This window comes from Megascapheus bottae, chromosome 13 (assembly GCF_031878675.1).
Source record: "Megascapheus bottae isolate mThoBot1 chromosome 13, mThoBot2.hap1, whole genome shotgun sequence".
Lineage (NCBI taxonomy): Eukaryota > Metazoa > Chordata > Mammalia > Rodentia > Geomyidae > Megascapheus > Megascapheus bottae.
The window spans coordinates 8,821,051-8,840,118 of NC_143521.1; the positions used below are offsets into that span (position 1 = coordinate 8,821,051).

The window sequence follows — 19,068 nt, forward strand, 5'->3', positions numbered from 1 at the left end:
TTAATATAATAAACATTATTCTAAGAACTATTCTCTTAAAATGTCAACTTCAAGAATAGTAAGAGAATATACTTAGAAAACATTGACTTCTGTAGAATTTATGAGTTACTCTGTTTACAGCACTGGGCTGTGATACTAGTTGAATGAGCAAAATCCCAACTGTTCTTTACCCTCTTTGTTTTATGTAGTATTAGCTAATAATAGGATTTCAAATAAAATCCTTTATGCTGCTAAGTGAAATCGGTGCCAGCTTTCCCTTATGATTTCCATTTGTCATGCTTTACAAGAGAGGATGTGTGGTAATTGTGCTTAAGAAAGCGACTGGGCAGAAAATCTGTGTTCAAACTAGAAGATATAGACTAGGTATAAACAATGACAGATAAAACAACAACAAAAATAATGACAGATCATAAGATAGGCTAGAGGTTTGCATGAGTGCTTATGAAGTTTGTCAGTAGAAAGAGGAAGATGGTGAGAAATGAGAAATGTATGACAAAAGTAAAGAGAGGTGAATCTCCTTTCTAGAACCTGGGGTTTTGTGTAGTGATTTATACCTCCTCATAAGAGTTGATTTTAGTGCCAGGCACTGGCTCACACCAGTAATCCTAGTTACTCAGGAGGCAGAGATCTGAGGATTGTGATTCAAACTCAGCCCAGGAGGAAAGTCTTATCTCCAATAAACTACTCTGAAGAAGCCCGATATGGCCCTCTGGCTCAAGTGATAAAGTGCTAGCACCCAGACCCAGAGTTCAAGCCCCAGGATTGGGAAAAGAAGAAAAAAAAAGGGGGGGAAAAAAAAGGAATTGACTTGAAGTACTAGATAAAGGTACTTCCATTTCCAGCCTTCTTTCCCCTTATCTCTACCACAGAGTTTATGGTTAATTACTTTTACAAATCATTTTCCTCCTTGCCCTCTTCATTCTAATGCAGTTGCTAAGTGACTGGAAGACAGGGTGACCTCTGAATATATTCATCTCATTATATTGTTAGATTTTCCACATCATTTAAAGGATGGATGTGTTTGTATGAGTTCAATATCTCTCTAGGATACAAGTTGACATTTCACCTAATTAATAGGCCCCTTTGGCCTCATTATTCTGAGGATGCATAATTAAAGCAATAATACTACTTGTTCAGTGGAATTAAGATTTCATTTTGGCTTTTCAATTGATTGCCAAGTTTTATTCCTTTTTCTTGCTTAAGGCTGATAATTATGCCACTGTATGTTATAATAAATAGTTTTGAAACCCATTCTTGGGAAAATTTAGAAACTTTCCTTTTTTCTAATTTTCAAGTCATAATAAAAACAATTTGTTTTAATTTATTGGACCTACTGAGTAAAAATCCTGATTGCAGATATCTATCTTCTTCCAATTTGAGTCAGCATGGTGGGTCATATTTGTAATTCTAGTGGCTTGGGAGGTTGAAAGCAGGAGGATTATGATTTGAGGCCAGCAAGAGCAAAATGTTCATTGATTTCCATTTCTACAGAGTTTTGCCTGCATGTTCTCAGCTACATGCAAGGCTAACGTTAAGAGGATCACACTTCCAAGCCAGATCAGGCAAAAATGATCCTAATCCCCTATTGCAATAGAAAAAGCTAGGTGTGGTGGTACACACTTCTAATCCCTGATACCACATGAACTATAAATGGGATGATTGATGCATTATGTCAGTATTATACTAATAACTATTGGCCTCATAATGATTAGTATTATTTTGATTGAAAATCATAATTATATACATTTGGGAAGAAAATGTGATGGTTTTCCTTTTCTTTTTATTTATTTTTTTTTAAAATGCAGGGTCTTGCTATGTGTAGCTCAGAATAATTTTGAATTTGTCATCCTCTTGACTGTTATCCTGAGATTACAGGCATGATCTACTATTCCTGGTTTACAATGTGATGTTCTGATATATACATACCAATACAGATGAATAACATGTATCACGTCACTTAACTATGATTTTGAATGCGAATTATAATTTTCAGTAAAGTTTACTCTTTTAGATTTATTTAAACTCAGAATTTGTGTTTTCTAGGTGGGTGCTCTACCACTGGAGCCACACCTGCGGCCCTGTTTTTCTTTTTTCTTTTTGGTGCTGTGCACCTAACTCAGGGCCTTACACTTGCCAGGTAAGTGATTTTTTACTGAGCTAAACCTCTAAGCTCTCAAATGATTATTTTTCAGGTAGCTTCTTGGGAATGTTTCCAGGCTGGACTTGAATTTTGATTCTTCCCTTCAGACTCCTGTAATATTCTCTTGTAGTGAGTTTTACAGGTATGAGCTGCTGGAATGCAGCACTTGTAGTTATTTTAAAACCCACAGAATATCAGTATTGGTTGTTGTCACCATTTTACATAACAGAGTTCAATACCTCTTCCCTTTGTCTGTCCAAAACTTTATACTCTATGACTAATAACTCCTCACAATCTTTCCCACTCCTAACCTCTGTAGCCTCTGTTTGATGACCAACCTGTACAATCTACTTCTAGGAGACCAGCTATTTTATATTCTGAATGTTAGATCATACACTATTTGTGTTTCTGTGCTTGAAATTTTCTATTTCACACAATGCCCTCTGGATTCACCTGTGTAGTCACCAATGACAGGAGTCCCCTGCCGCCACTTCTTTTTTTATGGCTGAATAGTTTTCTGTCATGTACATGTATAATATTGGTCTTAATGCAGTCATTCATAGATGGACAATTAGATTAGTTCCAGAAGGTGGTTATTGTAATGAATGTTGTGAAAACAGGAATTCAGATGTGCCTTTGATATACTGAATTTAGTTCCTTTTGTACATTTACAGAAATTGGATTATTGGATCATATAGTAGGTAGTTCTATTAGATTAGAAAATTCACATCACTTTCCAAAATAGTGGTACCGAGCAATCCCCTAGCATGGTACAAGAGGTTCCTTTTCTCCACATAATTGTCAACATTGTTACCTTTCATCTTTTGATAAAAGCCATATGGGATGTAAGAGGTAAAAATCTCATTGTAGTTTTAATTTGCAAGTCCCTAATGATTATTGATGTTGAGCATGTTTTCATGAACTTATTGGCCATTTATAATCTTTTGACAGTTGTCTATTTAGATCTAAATATGCTGCTGCTGGTCTGTGTGTGTGTGTGTGTGTGTGTGTGTGTGTGTGTGTGTGTGTGTGTGCGCGCGCGCGCGCACGTGCGTGCACATGCATGCACGTGCCAGTCCTGGGGCTTAAACTCAAGGCCTGGAAATGTCCCTGAGCCACAGCTCCATTTCTAGTTGGTTAATTTAAGACAAGAGCCTCTCAGACTTTCTTGCCCAAAGTGGCTTCAAATTGTAATCCTCAGATCTTAGCTACTTGGGTAGCTAATATTCAGAAGTAAGATAGGATTAGCAAGGTATAAGTCATAAGTGCGTGGCCTCTTCTAGTTGTTTTTTTTTTTTTTTGGTCAGTTGTGCGATTTGAACTCTGGGCCTGGGCACTATCCTGAGCTCTTTAGCTCAAGGCTACCACCCTACCCCTTCAGTAACAGTGCCACTTTCCCTTTGTCAGTTTGTAATTGGAGTATTGACCCATATAAATTCAGGATATATATACATATATATTTATATAAATATTAAACCTTACAATATGTATAATTAAAAATATCTTTTTCATTCTTTGTAGGTTGTATCTGGATTTTGTTAACCTCTTTCTCTACAAAACGTTTTTGGTTTAATTTAATCTACTTTGTTTTTACTTTCGTTGTCTGTGCTTTCTCGGTCATATACAAAAAAATTCATTACCCAGGCCAGTGTGGTTGAGATATACACTTATGTTTTGAGTTCTTTTTGAATAATTTTAAATTTCACTATCAAATGTATTTTGATTTGGTACCTGGTATATTGTATATACATTTATTTGTTTATTTGAAAGAGGGAAGGTAAGGGAAAAACAAGATGAGTAGGAGGGGTGGGAACAAGGGAAATTGGGAGAAAAACATGGGGAGGGGTATCAATGTTCAAGAAGTAATGTACGTACTACCTGATGAAGGTAACTGTAACCCCTTTGTATACCACCCCAACAATAAAATAAAATTTAAAAATGAACTCTTTTCTATAAAATTTTTATTGGCAGGGTAATGTAAGAGGGGTTAGTTACATTCACCAGCTAGTGGGTGCATTACTTCTCACACATTGATACTTCTTCTCATGTTTTTGTCCCCATTTCCCTCTCCTACTCCTCCCAATCATCTTGTTTTCCCCCCTTCCCTTTCCTATTTTAAATAAACAAATAAACATATATGCAATATATCAGGGAACAAAGTCAGATACAGTAACATTATGAGATTAACCAAAGTACAATAAAGGAGAAGAGTAATAACATAGTACATTAATAACAACAATCACACATTGTATAGCTCTTGTTTCCATATCCTGGAGGTCCTTTCATTTAGCCTCATCTGATGTGACCTTATGTATCTAGGTTCTGAGCTATTGTAATCCTCTGCTGGAGAGAGTCCAAAGTTTGTACTAATTATGACAAATGAGGGAAACCATTGAGCCTATGTTCCTTTGAGTCTGGCTTACTTCACTTAATATGAATTTTTCCAAGTCTTTCCATTTCCTTACAAATGGGGCGATGTCGTTCTTTCTGATAGCAGCATAGAATTCCACATCTTGTTGACCCAATCATTTACTGAGGGGCATCTGGGTTTGGTTCCATATCTTCGCTGTGGTAAATAGTGATACAATGAACATGGTTGTGCTGGTGGATTTAGTATGTCTTTGTTTCTAGACATTCAGGTAAATGCCAAGTAGTGGGATTGCTGGGTCATAGGGGAGCTCTATGTTTAGTCTTCTCAGGAACCTTCACACTGCTTTCCAGAGTGGTTGATTGAGCCACAGCCCCATTTCTGGCTTTTTTCTATGTATATGGTACTGAACAATCAAACCCTGGTCCTTGTGCCTGCTAGGCAAGCACTCTACCACTAGCAATTTTTCCCCTATATGCTTATAAAATTTTCTCATTTTTATGCATTTGTGTGAATAATCAGCCAGTCTTAATAATGAACAGATTTTCTAAATTTTGTAACTTTGTAACAATTAGTATGAAAAGAAAGTGTTATTTGTATTTCCATATACTTAACAATTTTTATGCATGATTTATCAATTACTGATGGAAGTTTGTTAAACTGTATTACTATGATGTTTTAAAGTTTCTTTTTTCTAGTCTTGTAGTCATCTATCTATCTATCTATCTATCTATCTATCTATCTATCTATCTATCTATCTGTCTGTCTGTCTGCCTGTCAGTCTATATATCTATCTATGTATCTATCTCTTTTAGCAATAGTAGAGTTTGAACTCAAATCCTTAAGCCTGCCATTTGATATTCTCAGTCCTTTTTGCTTTAGTTTATTTTTCTGATATCATATTTGCTGAAGTCTGGCCTCAGATTGTTGTCCCTCTACTTTCTGCTTTCTTTGTAGCTGAGATTACAGTTGTGGGTCATCACACCTACATGATGTCATAATTCTGTTAATATTTGCCTAATATATTTTGAAGCAAGGCAATGGTTGATCTTATGTTGAATTACGCTTTTTGCTTAAAAGCTACTTTTGTCACCATTAATTCAGAGTAGCAGCATTCTGCTTAAGTTTGCTTTGAACACATCTTTACCTTTAAAAATACTAAAAAGGTTTTTGCTACAATTAATGGTAAGGGCTCTAGCTGGGCCCCCCCCTCTCTTTCTGAGGCATGCTACTCACTAAATGCCTTGACTTGCAACTTATTCCTTTCACTGTCTTTTGGTTTTTATTTTTCTTATTGATTTCACTACAGAAGCCCTGAACTTCTATAGTGGTGTCAAAGACAGAGAAAAAATAAATCTGAAAGGATTGTAATTTCAGATCAGTTCACATAGACTACACCTTGTGTAGGCCATACATAATGTTTACTGTGGTTTAGTAAAAAAGGTGACGAACTGAGAAATACCTCAGTGTTACATCTTAGCAATGGTAACATCCTCAGTGTGATGAAAAGAACAAATTTATCTTGGCACATTTAAGAAAGTGCTTGGAGAGAGGGAAAATGGGAGTAAAACAAAGGAAGAGGCATCAATGTTCAAGAAGTAATGTACCCACTACCTGACCAAAGTAACTGTAACCCCTCTATACATCACCCTAACAATAAAGTCCAATTTTAAAAAAGTTCCTAGATTTACAAACTGAAAACTTCTCTTTTTGAAGTCTTGCTTCTGATTTCTGTATCTTTCATATCATATTTGTATTGTTTGGGTTTAATTCTATTATTGAGGCATTCCAGTATTGGGGATATTGTATTGCACTAACTTACTTTCTAACTTTAGATGTAAAATTTGTAAGGAAGTACTACTTATTAGAAAGTATTTTGTGTGTTTATATACTATTATCATCATCATTAGTTTAGTCTTTGTATTGAAGTTAATATGGAGGTTTTCTGTAAATGAACTTTTTCTGTAAAGTAACATTTTCTGTAAAGGAACTTTTTCTGTAATTTATTTACTTTACTTGATAGTAAATAAATTTATGTGTCATGTAGTCCTTTTCACAAATATTTAGCTTACATCATTTAATGTGAAAATAGCCATATACAATATGAGTACCAATTCATGGCTGTGCCCCAATAAATTTTACTGCAAAAACAGATGGTCTGGGGTTGGCCGTGTGGCTTAGAGCACAATCCAATGAACCTAAGTGTCATATACTGTGTTTAAATCTTGGTTTCAGACCAAAACAAAACAACAAAAGCTGGCAGTGAGTTGAATTTGGCATAGGAAGTACAGATTCTTCTAAATGATGGCACATCTATCTAACAATTGAAGATGATTTGAGAAATTACATTTAATTTACTTTCCTATCAGTCTTTGAAAACATAATGACTAGTTTCAACGTGTATTTATTTTCTTTCTTTTGGGAGGGGGATGGTACTGGAGTTTGAACTCAGGGCCTCAAGCTTGCTGAGCAGGCGTTGGACAGTTGAGCTATGCCTCTAGCCCTATTTTGCATTGCTTATTTTGAGAAAGGGTCTTAATTCCTGTTCAGGAAATGCACCTGGAACTTGATCTGCCCAGTTTAGGCTTCCCATTAGAGCTGAGATACCAGGCACATGCTAGTGCGTATAAGGTGAGAAGTCTCACCTATGTGCCAGGGTCAGCTAGAAACAGTGCAGACCTCAGCCTCCTAAGTAGCTAAAATGACAGCTGTGAGGCCCTCATCAATCCTTCAGTCTATTGTATTCATTCAATTTGACCTATTGCTTTGCTCAGTAAACATATAGGCAGGCACACACTGAGGAGAGCCTAAGTATATTAACAGCAAGGGATATGTGTAGGACTTTCCTCGGAACAACACCAATAGTGGAGATTATGAAGTGCCCCAAATTATTCTCTCCTTCCCTTTCAAGCTACTCACTCATGATCCCATACTGTACTAAACATATATTCTTACTAAACCTATTAAAGAAATTGCCAAGATAATGACCTGGGCATTTTGGTTGTTTCTGTGCAATGCTGACAAATGCTCTCTGCCATAACATGAAGAAACTCACCGCATCTCAGCATCTCACAGCCAGCCTTCTTTGTCTTGTCTGACAAGGGGATCCTGCTGTGATTTATTCCGCTACATTGGAAAGCACTGTCATCCAAACTAGGGGAGGTCAGAATGTTTCCTTTGCATACATAGCAAGATTGCTCATTCATTAAAAATTAAAATGTGTTTATTTCAGGTGAGTGGGCTAGATATTATTATTTCTCACATTCTTACTTGTGGAGTACAGCACTAAAATATCCCTGCCATGTAGCATTTCTGAGGCCATCCATGATTGGTCTCATTCATACATTTACTACCACAAACTCAGCATTCCTAATTTGCTAGCATTGAATTTATTGCACATTCACAGTTCTCAATGTGAAAGAGGTAAGAAAAACACTTAGATTTATGTTAGCCACAAAAAAAAGCAGCGTTCTTTCATTTAGATTTCCTTTCATTCAGCAAACATTTCAGTTATGCACTAAGCATAGAGCTAGGTCCTCTGGGGGCTGTGAAAATAGCCATTCTTCCTTGGGAGAATCATAAAGAACTGTGGAGCAGGCATGTGATCCGCTTGTAATATTATGTGACAATTGTAATGGAAGTGAGATTGAGTGCTTTGAGGAGACAGTGGGAAAAAAAACAAACAGTAATAGAAAGAAAATGTCCTCATTTCATGCATGCTTCTAGACAACGGGAAAACAGTATATTTTCAGTGCTAGAAATGAGCATTCTGAAAATGGGTATAAAGCAGAATTGTCATATATGATAACATCAAAATGGAAATGTTAGCCAGGTGTGGTGACAGGTGTCTGTAATCCCAGCTACTTGGGAGGCAGAGATAGGAAAATGGTGAGTTTGAGGCAGACTTGGGCAAATGTTAATGAGATCCATCTCAAAAGAATAAAATGAAAAGGAATGGAACCAGGAAACTCGAGAACATGTGTGGAGTTGGGAGAGATGAGGAGAACAATGGAAGGCATGTTTCAAATTGTGGTAGCTTTCTGTCTGGCCTTTGATAAGATAGCTTATCATAGAGACAGGGAAAGCCTCCAGTGACCTAGTTCCTCTAATTAAGCCCTATGCCTAATAGTCTACTCAACTATGAACCTATCAATGAACCACTCCACTGATGAAATAAGAGCTCCCATCATCCAATCACCTGTGACCTGGCTGCATTGTGGGCTCAGCTTTCAACACAAGAGCTGGAGGGGACATTTCACATCCAAACCATAGCATACACTTTCACTTGTTTAAACAATAAATGCCCATTCATCTTCTCAGCATACATTTATAAAAATATAAAATTAGTTCCCTAACACTGAAAGTTCTATATAATAGTGCTATAATTTATTTGGTATATCCAGATTTTTTAAAATTTCAGTACTGGAAGTTGAAATCAGCTCCTCACATTGTACACTCTACCATTAGAACAACACGCCCTTACCCCCACTTTTTTAACCTCCACTTTTTAAATTGCATTTTATTATCAGAATAATGTATAGAGGGGTTACAGTTACATTCGTCAAGTTGTGGGTACATTTCTTCTTGAACCTTGGTACCTCTTCTCATGTTTTGTGCCCCCTTTTTGTTTTTGTTATGTTTTCAAGTAGAGTCTTTGCCTAGGATCACAGCCTTCCCAAGTAGCTGAGATTGCAAGTGTGAACCACTATACTCAGCCTTCAAAGATACACTATGTATGTATCTAGTACTTGTCTGAATAAGGATTATGATGAAGATATGCTGTGCGTAATACTCTGTGTATAATTCAGATCATGTTACAGCTCATAGTATTAACTCATGAAAAATTAGTGGTTTAGAAATTAATGACCTATTTTTTCTCTCCTGTAGGTATTTATGAGCCTCCATTTCTTATACTACTGCAGTGAACCAACCTTGGATGTGAAAATTGCCTTTTGTCAGGTGTGTGTTCCTTACAGGTAAAACAAGGTACAGTATATTCCCATTTTTTCATTGTTTTATATATTTTCCACCAAAGTTAGTATCTGTGTCATATTTAATATAGCTCAGGAAGTACAAGAGAATATTCAGATTTCTTTTCCTTTTCCAGTTCATTTAAGTTATGTTATTCCTTAACTAGAAACAGAATAGACACATTCTTTAGTATCTTGCCATCTCACAAAGCCTCCTCTTTCCTTTTTATTTAGTACTAGTGTTTGAACCCAGGAAGTTACGTTTATTTAGGCAGATCGATGCTTTCCTTTTGAGCCACACCCCTAGTCCACAAATCCTTAGATTACATTTCTAAACCATTATTATCTAGCTCACGGTGAGCTGCTCTGTGCCATGCTGTTCCTATATTACACACGTGGCCCTTTTAAACCATCCTCAGGGCTTTGTTGAAATAATAATCATTGTTCAAGAGAGTCTCTTGAAAATTATGTTAAGTGAGGTAAGTCAGGATCAGAGAGACAAAGGTTACATGTCTTTCCCTATATATGGAAGGTAGAATTCATATATAAACATGTAAGTAAATGCACTTGGTGGTATATTTATATATATATATATATGTATATATATGTATTAATTGAAATATGGCCGATTCAAGGGAGAATTCATAGCATAATTCCTTAGAAAGGCAAAGTGAAACTGCAACAAAATAAACATCATGAAACAGATGCTTGAAAGAAGGTGGGCTAGGATCCAAGGGAGAGGGGTAGACAATTAAAGAGGAGAAGGTAGGGAGAGAATGAAGTCAAGAATTGAAAATCACGAAAGCCAGGGAAGAGGTCAGTTGGAAGAGACAGTTGAGAATGTTGAAAGGAGTGGCATTGATGAAGATGCATTGCATTCACAAATGCTTCTGTTACACTGAAATTCATTTGTTAAACTACTTTAAGAAAATAAAATATGATTTGAAAAAAAAGCCCTTGCCTTTTCTTATTCCACCTTGCCTAGCCACCACCCTGAGCTTTCACTGGTCCCCCAACTATGTCTACAGAGCAAGCCTATAAGATGTATGCACCTTGTTTCTTTCTTTCTTTCTCTCTCTCTCTCTGTCTCTCTCTCTCTCTCTGTCTCTCTCCCTCTCTCTCTCTCTCTCTCTCTCTCTCTCTCTCTCTCTCTCTCTCTCTCTCTCTCTCTCTCTCTCTCTCTCTCTCTCTCTCTCTCTCTCTCTCTCTCTCTCTCTCTCTCTCTCTCTCTCTCCCTGCCCCCTGGTTCATTTTGCATTTGTGCAGGTTTTTTTTCATTGTCTTGCTGAAACTAGCACACATACAGACTCATAATAGAAGCTTATGCACATTTCTTCCCAACTTCCATGATGTCGGGTTGCTAGCTTGCGAACAGTTGTGATAGGAATCTTGACAGGATGGCAAAGAGAAAATGCAAATAGTTGTCCTTCTTTACCTCTCCTTTCTCAGCCATTTGTCAGCATTTACTAGCACAGCACTAAAAACTGGTCTCTTGTCCAGGGCTGGATAGCAGCAGTGGCAGTGATACCTTAATATCTGTACCAATCTGATACTATCTGCTCTGTAAATAGCCAATAATATTCAATCTTATGGAATATTAGCTTGAAGAAAGAATGAATGTGGTATGGTTTTGCTTATGTAAACAGTTGCAGTTGTAATTATGCTCTGGAGAAAATGCTCAGGCCTGACTTCTGGGGTAAGGAGCTAGGAGTTGCCACTTGAAAGCTGTCTGACTGTGAGCTATTGATTTAGCATCCATGTCTTGGGCTATTTGTGATAGGCATTAACAATGAACTAATCAACCAACAAAAATGATGAAATGTATCTTTTATCTGTTTCCTAAACCTGATAAGTTATCAGTAGAAATACCTAGAAATTTTAGGCAAAAATATTAAAAATTGTTTTGTGTAGGTTAAAGTTATTTTTCAAATCAGCCTCCAACGTATGGGTATGAATAGTGGACCTTGAAGATCTGTTTCTAATACGAATTCTTCTGAAGCAGAGAATATTCTTTTTTCTTTTTTCTTTGGTTAGGTATGGGGCTTGAACTGAGGGCTTGGGCTCAGTCTCTGCTCAGAGACTGCTCTACTATTTTGAGCCACAGCTCCACCTCTACTTTTGAGGTGGTTAATTGTAGATAAGAATCTCACAGACTTTGAACACTCTTAATGGCTGGATTTTCTTGTTTACTATGAGCTTTTGGTACATAGAAAACACACATGCAAGCCTACCAGTAATAAATCAAATGGGTCTACACTCCAGTTTTCTTCCTTTTTCTGTTGTATCATATTTCTAATTTTTAAAATGTTAGCTAAGTAATCACAAAAAGATAGAAAATAAAATGACTTATGTCAACAGAAACTATATGCGTATATCTACATGAAGTTTAGCATTAGTTTTAATTGAATTGCTTGAAGAATAAAAGAGTCATTGACTGTTGTTTAATTTTTTGAGTGGTACTAGAGTTTGAACTCAGAACTTTGCTCTTACTATGCAGGAAGATGGTTCACTTGTTAAACCACACCTTCAGCCCAAACTACTCATCTCACAGTAAGAGATTTTACTGAGTAGATCAGACTAGAATGGCTCCGAACTCAACTGGAAATGAATCTAATTTTTGCACATTCTGTGCAGTTCCTTATGCAATTCAATCTTGGCTAATTCCTGTCTGAGTCATCAGGCTTCATACACAGCTGGCTGTCTCAGTCTCAGAGCCAGCTCTGCAGTTCAGGGCTTTATTTCCAGATAGATGAAATACAGGGCACTTGGAGAATCAGGGTACAGAATACAGGGTACTTGGAGAATCAGGGTTGGAGGTAGTTATTTCACTGCTCAGAATCCAGGAGATGAACATAGACCATGCAAACGTTTCTTGGAAGTGCTAGTATGTTGTAGTCTCCTCATTAGGAAAACAACCATGCATGGACCTGTTCTTTGGGCCATGAATCCTTCTCTATTTGTGGGTATAGGGCGAGAGCTTATGTTATCCTATGTTATCTTTTTGTCAGAGGCACTTCTGAAGGTCATCTGCAACAGTCCCTTCACTTCATGCACTCATATGCATAACAAACATCATATAGGCCCGTTCAAGTACAATATGTCTTGGTCCTCTTGAAAAATAAGTAAGCTGTCAAGGCTATATTTTTAGATTATATTTGTATTATCATTAAGTCATAGGCTTATGAATACAATTTATATTGACCTGTGTCACTCTGTTCATCATTTTCCCTCATCCCTTTTTTCAATTTTTACCCTCTGGGTACTGTGTCCCCACTCACTTTTTGAGTGCTAGTTTCCTGGTGTTCATTTTATTTGGGGCTGTGAGGTGTTTTTTTTTTTTTTTGCCAGTCCTGGGCTTGAGCTCAGGGCCTGAGCACTGTCCTTGGACTTTCTCAAGGCTAGAGCTCTACCACTTGAGCCTCAGCACCATTTCCGGCTTTTTTCTATGTATGTGGTACTGAGGAATCGAACCCTGGTCTTCGTGCATGCACTCTACCACTAGGCCAAACTCCCGGCCCTGGGCTGAGTTTTTATTTGGGAAATTATACCATTTGAATGTCTCCCCCTCATTGCAAATACCATATTTCAGTTATGTACATGTGTATACATTTGTGTATATTTGTTTGCGTTTCAAAATCAAAGCTATTTTTCAGTATCCTCTCATTACAGAACTATATTTATAGGTTTAATTATGTTTTGGTTAATTTGCTATTCATAAATTATTATCTATCTGCCTTGTATCTAATAATTGATAACTTATTGACCTAAGTGTTTACTTATGATTAAGTTATAAATAAGTTCAAATGATTTCCTGATTTTGAGGAAGCCTGAGACACAAAGGTTCAAATTAATTATTCAACAGTGTTTCAGCACTGTTAGGAATAAAGGATCTGAGCTATGATTTGTCTTCCTTCTAGTTATGACACAGAAATTTTGTATGGCTGGCCACTAGTGACTCATGCCTGTAATCCTACCTCCTTAGGGGACTGAGATCTGAGGTTTGCGGTTCAAAGCCAGCCTGGGCACTAGGTCTGTGAGACTCTTACCTCCAATTAACCACCAGAAACTTGGTAGTGGCAATGTGACACAAGGGGTAGGGCAGTGGCCTTGAGCTAAAGAGCTCAGGGACATCTTCCTGGTCTAGAATTCAAGCCCATGACTGACCAAAAAAAAAAAAAAAAAGCCACCGAAACACTTTGTATGGATCCTTATGATTTTTAAGGCTAAGGAGATACTTGTAATTGGCTGATTATTGATTTCTCCATTCATTTACTAAACATATACCTGTGCGTGTGTTGGGGTTGTGTTAATTAGCTTGATTAAATCATTCCACTTTGTATACATATAGGATCATTTTGTGCCGAACCAGCACACACAATTATAATTTGTCAATTTGCAATGTAAAAGAAAATGTAAGAATAAATCATTAAAGTTTTACTATATTTAATCTTCACAGCAAATGTATAATGAGATGGTAAATCCAATTATATCTCACTTTGGAATTTGAGAGCTTAACCATTAAACTAATCTCATTTCATTATGCTCATTTTTTTCATTTTTAATTAGCACAGTAATTGTATAAATTTAAGGATATAATATGATACTTCAGGATATGTGTGTGTATATATTATACAAATGTGATCAACTCTCGGTAATTAGAACATTCTTGCTTAGAACATTCGTCATTTCTTTATGGTGAAACTACTGTTGCCATCCTTTCCATATCTTCTCTTTACATACTCTGCTACTCTGGAGTAGCAAGTAAATTTAATTCAGAATACTTAGGGGTACCAAAGTAATTAAGGATAATTTTTTCACATATTTATTATTGTAATTATTAGAAGAATTACATTATATTCACCAGACAGAAAGTGCATTACTTCACATACATTGATACCCTTTCTCATGTCTTGGTCCCCATTTCCCTCCCCCCCCCAGCTCCTCATCTTGTTTTCCCCCCTTCCCTATCCTACTTCAAATAACCAAATAAGCATATGTACAAAATATCAGATAACAAGGTAAAATACTGTAACAATATGAGATAATCAAGGAACAGCAAAAGAGATGAGAGATAGCTTAGTACATTAAGGACAACAATTTCTCATTAAATGGCTTTTGTTTCCATATCCTGGAGGTCCTTTCATTTAGTGTCATACTATATGGCCTAATTAAAAAAAAAATTAGAAAACAATTATGAGTGAAAAGAAAGAGTTCTAGGATGCCATAGGATACCAGTAAAAATAAAAATATGCATTTCAAAACAATGAAATTCTCATTTGGAATTTTTATAATCAAGTTATTCTTTAATTAAAAAAATTGTTCTTTTGAGGGGCTGAAAGAAATGGCACCTCCCAGGATATGAGAGCCTAGATTTAGGATGCTGAATTTTCCAGATAAAGCAATATTTCTTTTAAAAGGTATGAAATATAGCTAGATGACTTGACTGTCAGTAAATTTTACTTTATTACTCTAGTGTCCAGAGAATAAAAGCACAATGTGTGCATACAGTTGTTCCAGATCAATTCAAACTTATTTTTAAATTCAAATTATTGCAACTAATTTACAGAGTTTTTTTGTGATATTTTCCTCTTTCACTCTGAAAATTTCGACAATTTGTAACTGTTTTATGAGACACATTAGCTTTTAGAGACTAGTATAAACCTAGAAACTGGAAATCAAGGAATTTATTTTAAAAAAAGGGAGAGAGATGCCTGGTATGCTCACAGAACTGTTTTATTTAAAGTGATATGTTCAATTACTAGTATCCAGGGCAACTTAAAAACATCACTAAACCTTATTCCAGAATTACATGGATCCTTTTTTTCTGTTAAGGCATTTTGAATTTAAAGTAACTTGATTTGAGCAACTTATTTTACTTGATGAGTCTGTGATGTTTCTAGTTCAAAGACTTTGAAAATATCCAATTAAAATTTTTATGTTTCATTGGATTGCCACTCTTGGTGGAATAAAGATGTTGAAACCAACATTGGGAATAGCATATGTGAGGAAAAAGTGTTTTGGCAGAGCATGACAAAAGAAAAACCTGTAGGATCAAACAGGTAAACTACCAATCTTTTTTTTTATGGTATGTGAAATATATAGCATGCTTTGTGTAGTTTAGTTTTGAAACGATTGCCTGCGGTCTTCTAAAAATTCAACTTTGTCTTGACTTGATAAAAATATGGCTTAAAGGTATCAGGAAGCTGAAAATGGATGCATTTAAAGGCATTGGTATTTTGTAAGTTAATGGTTGTGATTTTTGAGATGAGAACCTGTACCCTCTTTCAAAACTTAGCTTTCATGTAAGACAGAAACATAGATAGCTATTCCATTTAGTGGCTCTCTTGTCTTATCTATTATTTAATGAAACACAGCCCTGGTTTTTTTCTGTATTTGCTTTGATATAGAAGTTACATAGTGTTTGATTTGTTTAGTCACTTTTTAAAGATTATACCATTTATGCTTTCATTTGTATGACTGTTAAGGCTGACTTAAAAATGGGTAAATGGTATAAAAACATGACATATCTTGTAGGATGAAATAAATCATTGAGATTTCTGTACTATATAGCTTGTTATGTGTTGCTTGTATTTTTTCTTAGACCAGAGAAAATACAGCAATAATAATTTAGTTCTATACATCTATTTTTAAACCTGGGGATTTTTTTGACCATTCAGTAAGCTGGGATTTTAAAAACAATTCGTTAAACAGCTATTTCAATTAATGCATAGATTTTGTTTTTAGGCTGCTTAGATTAACTAAGAATACTACAAAGTCTTAAAAGTTTAGTTCTGTGATGATGTTTTCTTTTTTTTGTTTGTTTTTTGCCAGTCCTGGGCCTTGAGCTCAGGGTCTGAGCACTGTCCTTGGACTTTCTCAAGGCTAGAACTCTACCACTTGAGCCACAGCACCACTTCTGGCTTTTTTCTATGCATGTGGTACCGAGGAATTGAATCCAGGTCTTCGTGCATGCTAGGCAAGCACTCTACCACTAGGCCAAACTCCCAGCCCTGTGATGATGTTTTCTGTATTTTAAGTTCATTCTAAGTTCTGGTTTGCTTTGCTTGAGGCACAAAATAGACATTGTACTTTATGATGAATGGGCTTAACTTGAATGTAAATATACCTGGATATTTAAATTATATATGATCCAAACAATCAAATTAAATCAGGTTATTGTTCACAATTTTATGGAGTTGTCTGCTGTAAAAGGATCTATGATTTCATTGTCGAGTGACCCGCAATCATTTGGTAATAAAGGAACACTACCTATAGGTTTCAATTTAGTCCATATATGTTAAGTAAGAAATTCCTTAAAGGCTACTTAGTTTTCTACACAAGGATTGCCTGAGTCTGGGAGTATGAGGAGCAGATGTTACATTTTTTAACAGGTTAAGAATGTCTACTTTTCTTTTGGAGTTCAAAGGAGTTCCAACATGGAATGTGCCATTAAACTCATTTGTTCATTTTCCCTAAAATGGAGGTCTAAGTTTATCATAAACGGAATTCTTAGTTTGTCATAAATCACTACAATATTCCAACAAATACCAAAGGAGCTACCGAATGCAATTTATTCTTTTCGTTTAATTTTATTATGTTGTGTCCCATGGTATATTGGGGCTTGAACTTGGACTCTTGAGCATACAAGCCAAATGGTTTTCCACTAAACTAAAACACCTGCTCAGAAATTTATATTTAAAAAGATGAAATCCAAGTTCTTTAAGTTGTGAATTCGCTATAATTTCCTATCTTACAGTTCTTTTTATCCTTAGGTAGATCAAAAAGTGTAGAACTCAATATGCTAGCTTAGTAGGTTTCATCATTATGGTATTAAAGCCACTTGAAGAGAAAGCTTATTATTAAATGCCACGAGTTCAAGAGATTGGTTATTTTAGGGCCTGGAACACAGATTGGTGCATTGACCTTGCTGTATTATAAGATGACACTAAATGTCTGTTTAATTAAAACATATGTAGTAAATAATAGACCCAAACCTCAATGACAGATCAGAATAAAAATTTATTTACTGTCATTTAAGTTTCTGTTCAGGTTAGCAAAGTCTGTCATCTATTTGATGATTTAGGAAATTACACTCAGGGACTTCAGTTCTTGCAATCTTGTGATGTGCTGGGTGAGACACGAGAAAGTAAAACAAGATGTATGTGGAGGTGTATCACTTCAGTTGCTCTGCAGTTAGCTGACACTTGGCATTTCTGCATGGAACTGGTCACATAATCTCAGCCTAAGTGAAAGAGCCTGGAAAATATGGCATGGGGAATGCGCATATTGAGAGAGCAAATGGAAACAAGAAGAAAGAGAAAAATAATCCAGCCAGAGTATAATTCAAGCTCTATCACTGGCTTGAAAAAGCAGTAAGAAAAACTAAAAAACCTAAAATGAAAGAGAGGAGGGGAGGGCATAGGAGAGGAGGTACAGAGTGGGGAAATATGCTTTTGGTAAAAGAAAAGTGAATCTTGACTATCCCAAAGTATTATCTCCAATCTCTCCTTTGAAAACTCATATGTAAATAAAATAGGGTGAGCCCATGCTGTTTCACCACAATATATAGAATGGTGTGTTGTTGCTGTTGGCCAACTACAACACGCTTGGTGTACATCAGGAAGCAAGTTGATTTGTTGGTTCTGACTTGTAGAGTATCATTTGTGTCAATGGTAGAACCATAGCTTTTTCCAGAATGCAAATGGAAATATCAAAAGAATGCAGTAGCAGACTGACTGACTAATCCTGTCGGTACCTTTGGTACCTAATCAATGATAGATTTTCTGTTGAGACAGACCAATTCTCTATTCAAAGTACCTTTAATTATGTATATTACACAGTAAATGCTCTACGAATATTCTGCCAATGAAAGGAATCAGGGCCCTTGAATTTCCTGGCAACTCTGAAAATCCAACTTCCTATCACCTACATAAGACTGTCTACTTCTGCCTGGGACCACTTAATGTGCATTTTCAAAGAAAAATCTAAGCTGAGCCAACTGACAAGTGGGAGTCTGCAGAGGAAGCCTCACTGAATTTATTCTTTTCTCTTGGTTTTCTAATCTCTATTATTGTAGCTCATTTTCATCATTGAAAAGACACATCAATAAATGATTTTAGATGAACCCGTGCATAGTTTAATAAAAAAGAGGATTTAGAATGAAACAAAAATCAATTGTATTAATTATTAATACAAATTTGTAGTTTGAAAACTCAGAGTGAATTCATGAATAACTATGCAATCCTTATTCATCAGTTCTGATTGTAAACTTCAAGTACTTAGTAAAATACAGAATGCACCTACGATAGGTAAGCAATAATACTGGTCCAACTTTACTCTTTCCCCTTGTCTCATTGAGAATTAATAGCAGATAAATCATATGAAATATGTTTCAGGGTCTAATATTTTAAAAATACTGTATTGTAAGACATCAGTGGATCATGACTGTAATTCTAGCTAATCAGGAGACAAGATATAAAGATCACAGTTCAAGGCCAACTAGGGAAGAAAAGATAGAGTCTTATCTCCAATTAACTATCAAAAGTTTTCCATTTCCTGTGGTCTAGCACCAAGGGGTGATATTGATTAAG

The 19,068-nt window shown here is 36.0% G+C and overlaps 1 protein-coding gene across 5 annotated transcripts in view; it reads left to right on the forward strand.

The window, feature by feature from the left end:
• Mapk10 (mitogen-activated protein kinase 10) overlaps positions 1–19,068 on the forward strand; it is a 300,242-nt gene that overhangs the window by 144,324 nt on the left and 136,850 nt on the right. For 3 of the 5 annotated variants that reach the window (XM_090343267.1, XM_090343269.1, XM_090343268.1), the window contains exon 3: positions 9,396–9,467. In XM_090343267.1, the coding sequence (XP_090199393.1) occupies positions 9,402–9,467 (66 nt within the window). In that variant the 5' untranslated portion in view covers positions 9,396–9,401. Of the gene's footprint in view, positions 1–9,395; positions 9,495–19,068 lie in introns of all 5 variants that reach the window. The other 2 variants (XM_090343271.1, XM_090343270.1) reach the window with 1 other exon arrangement.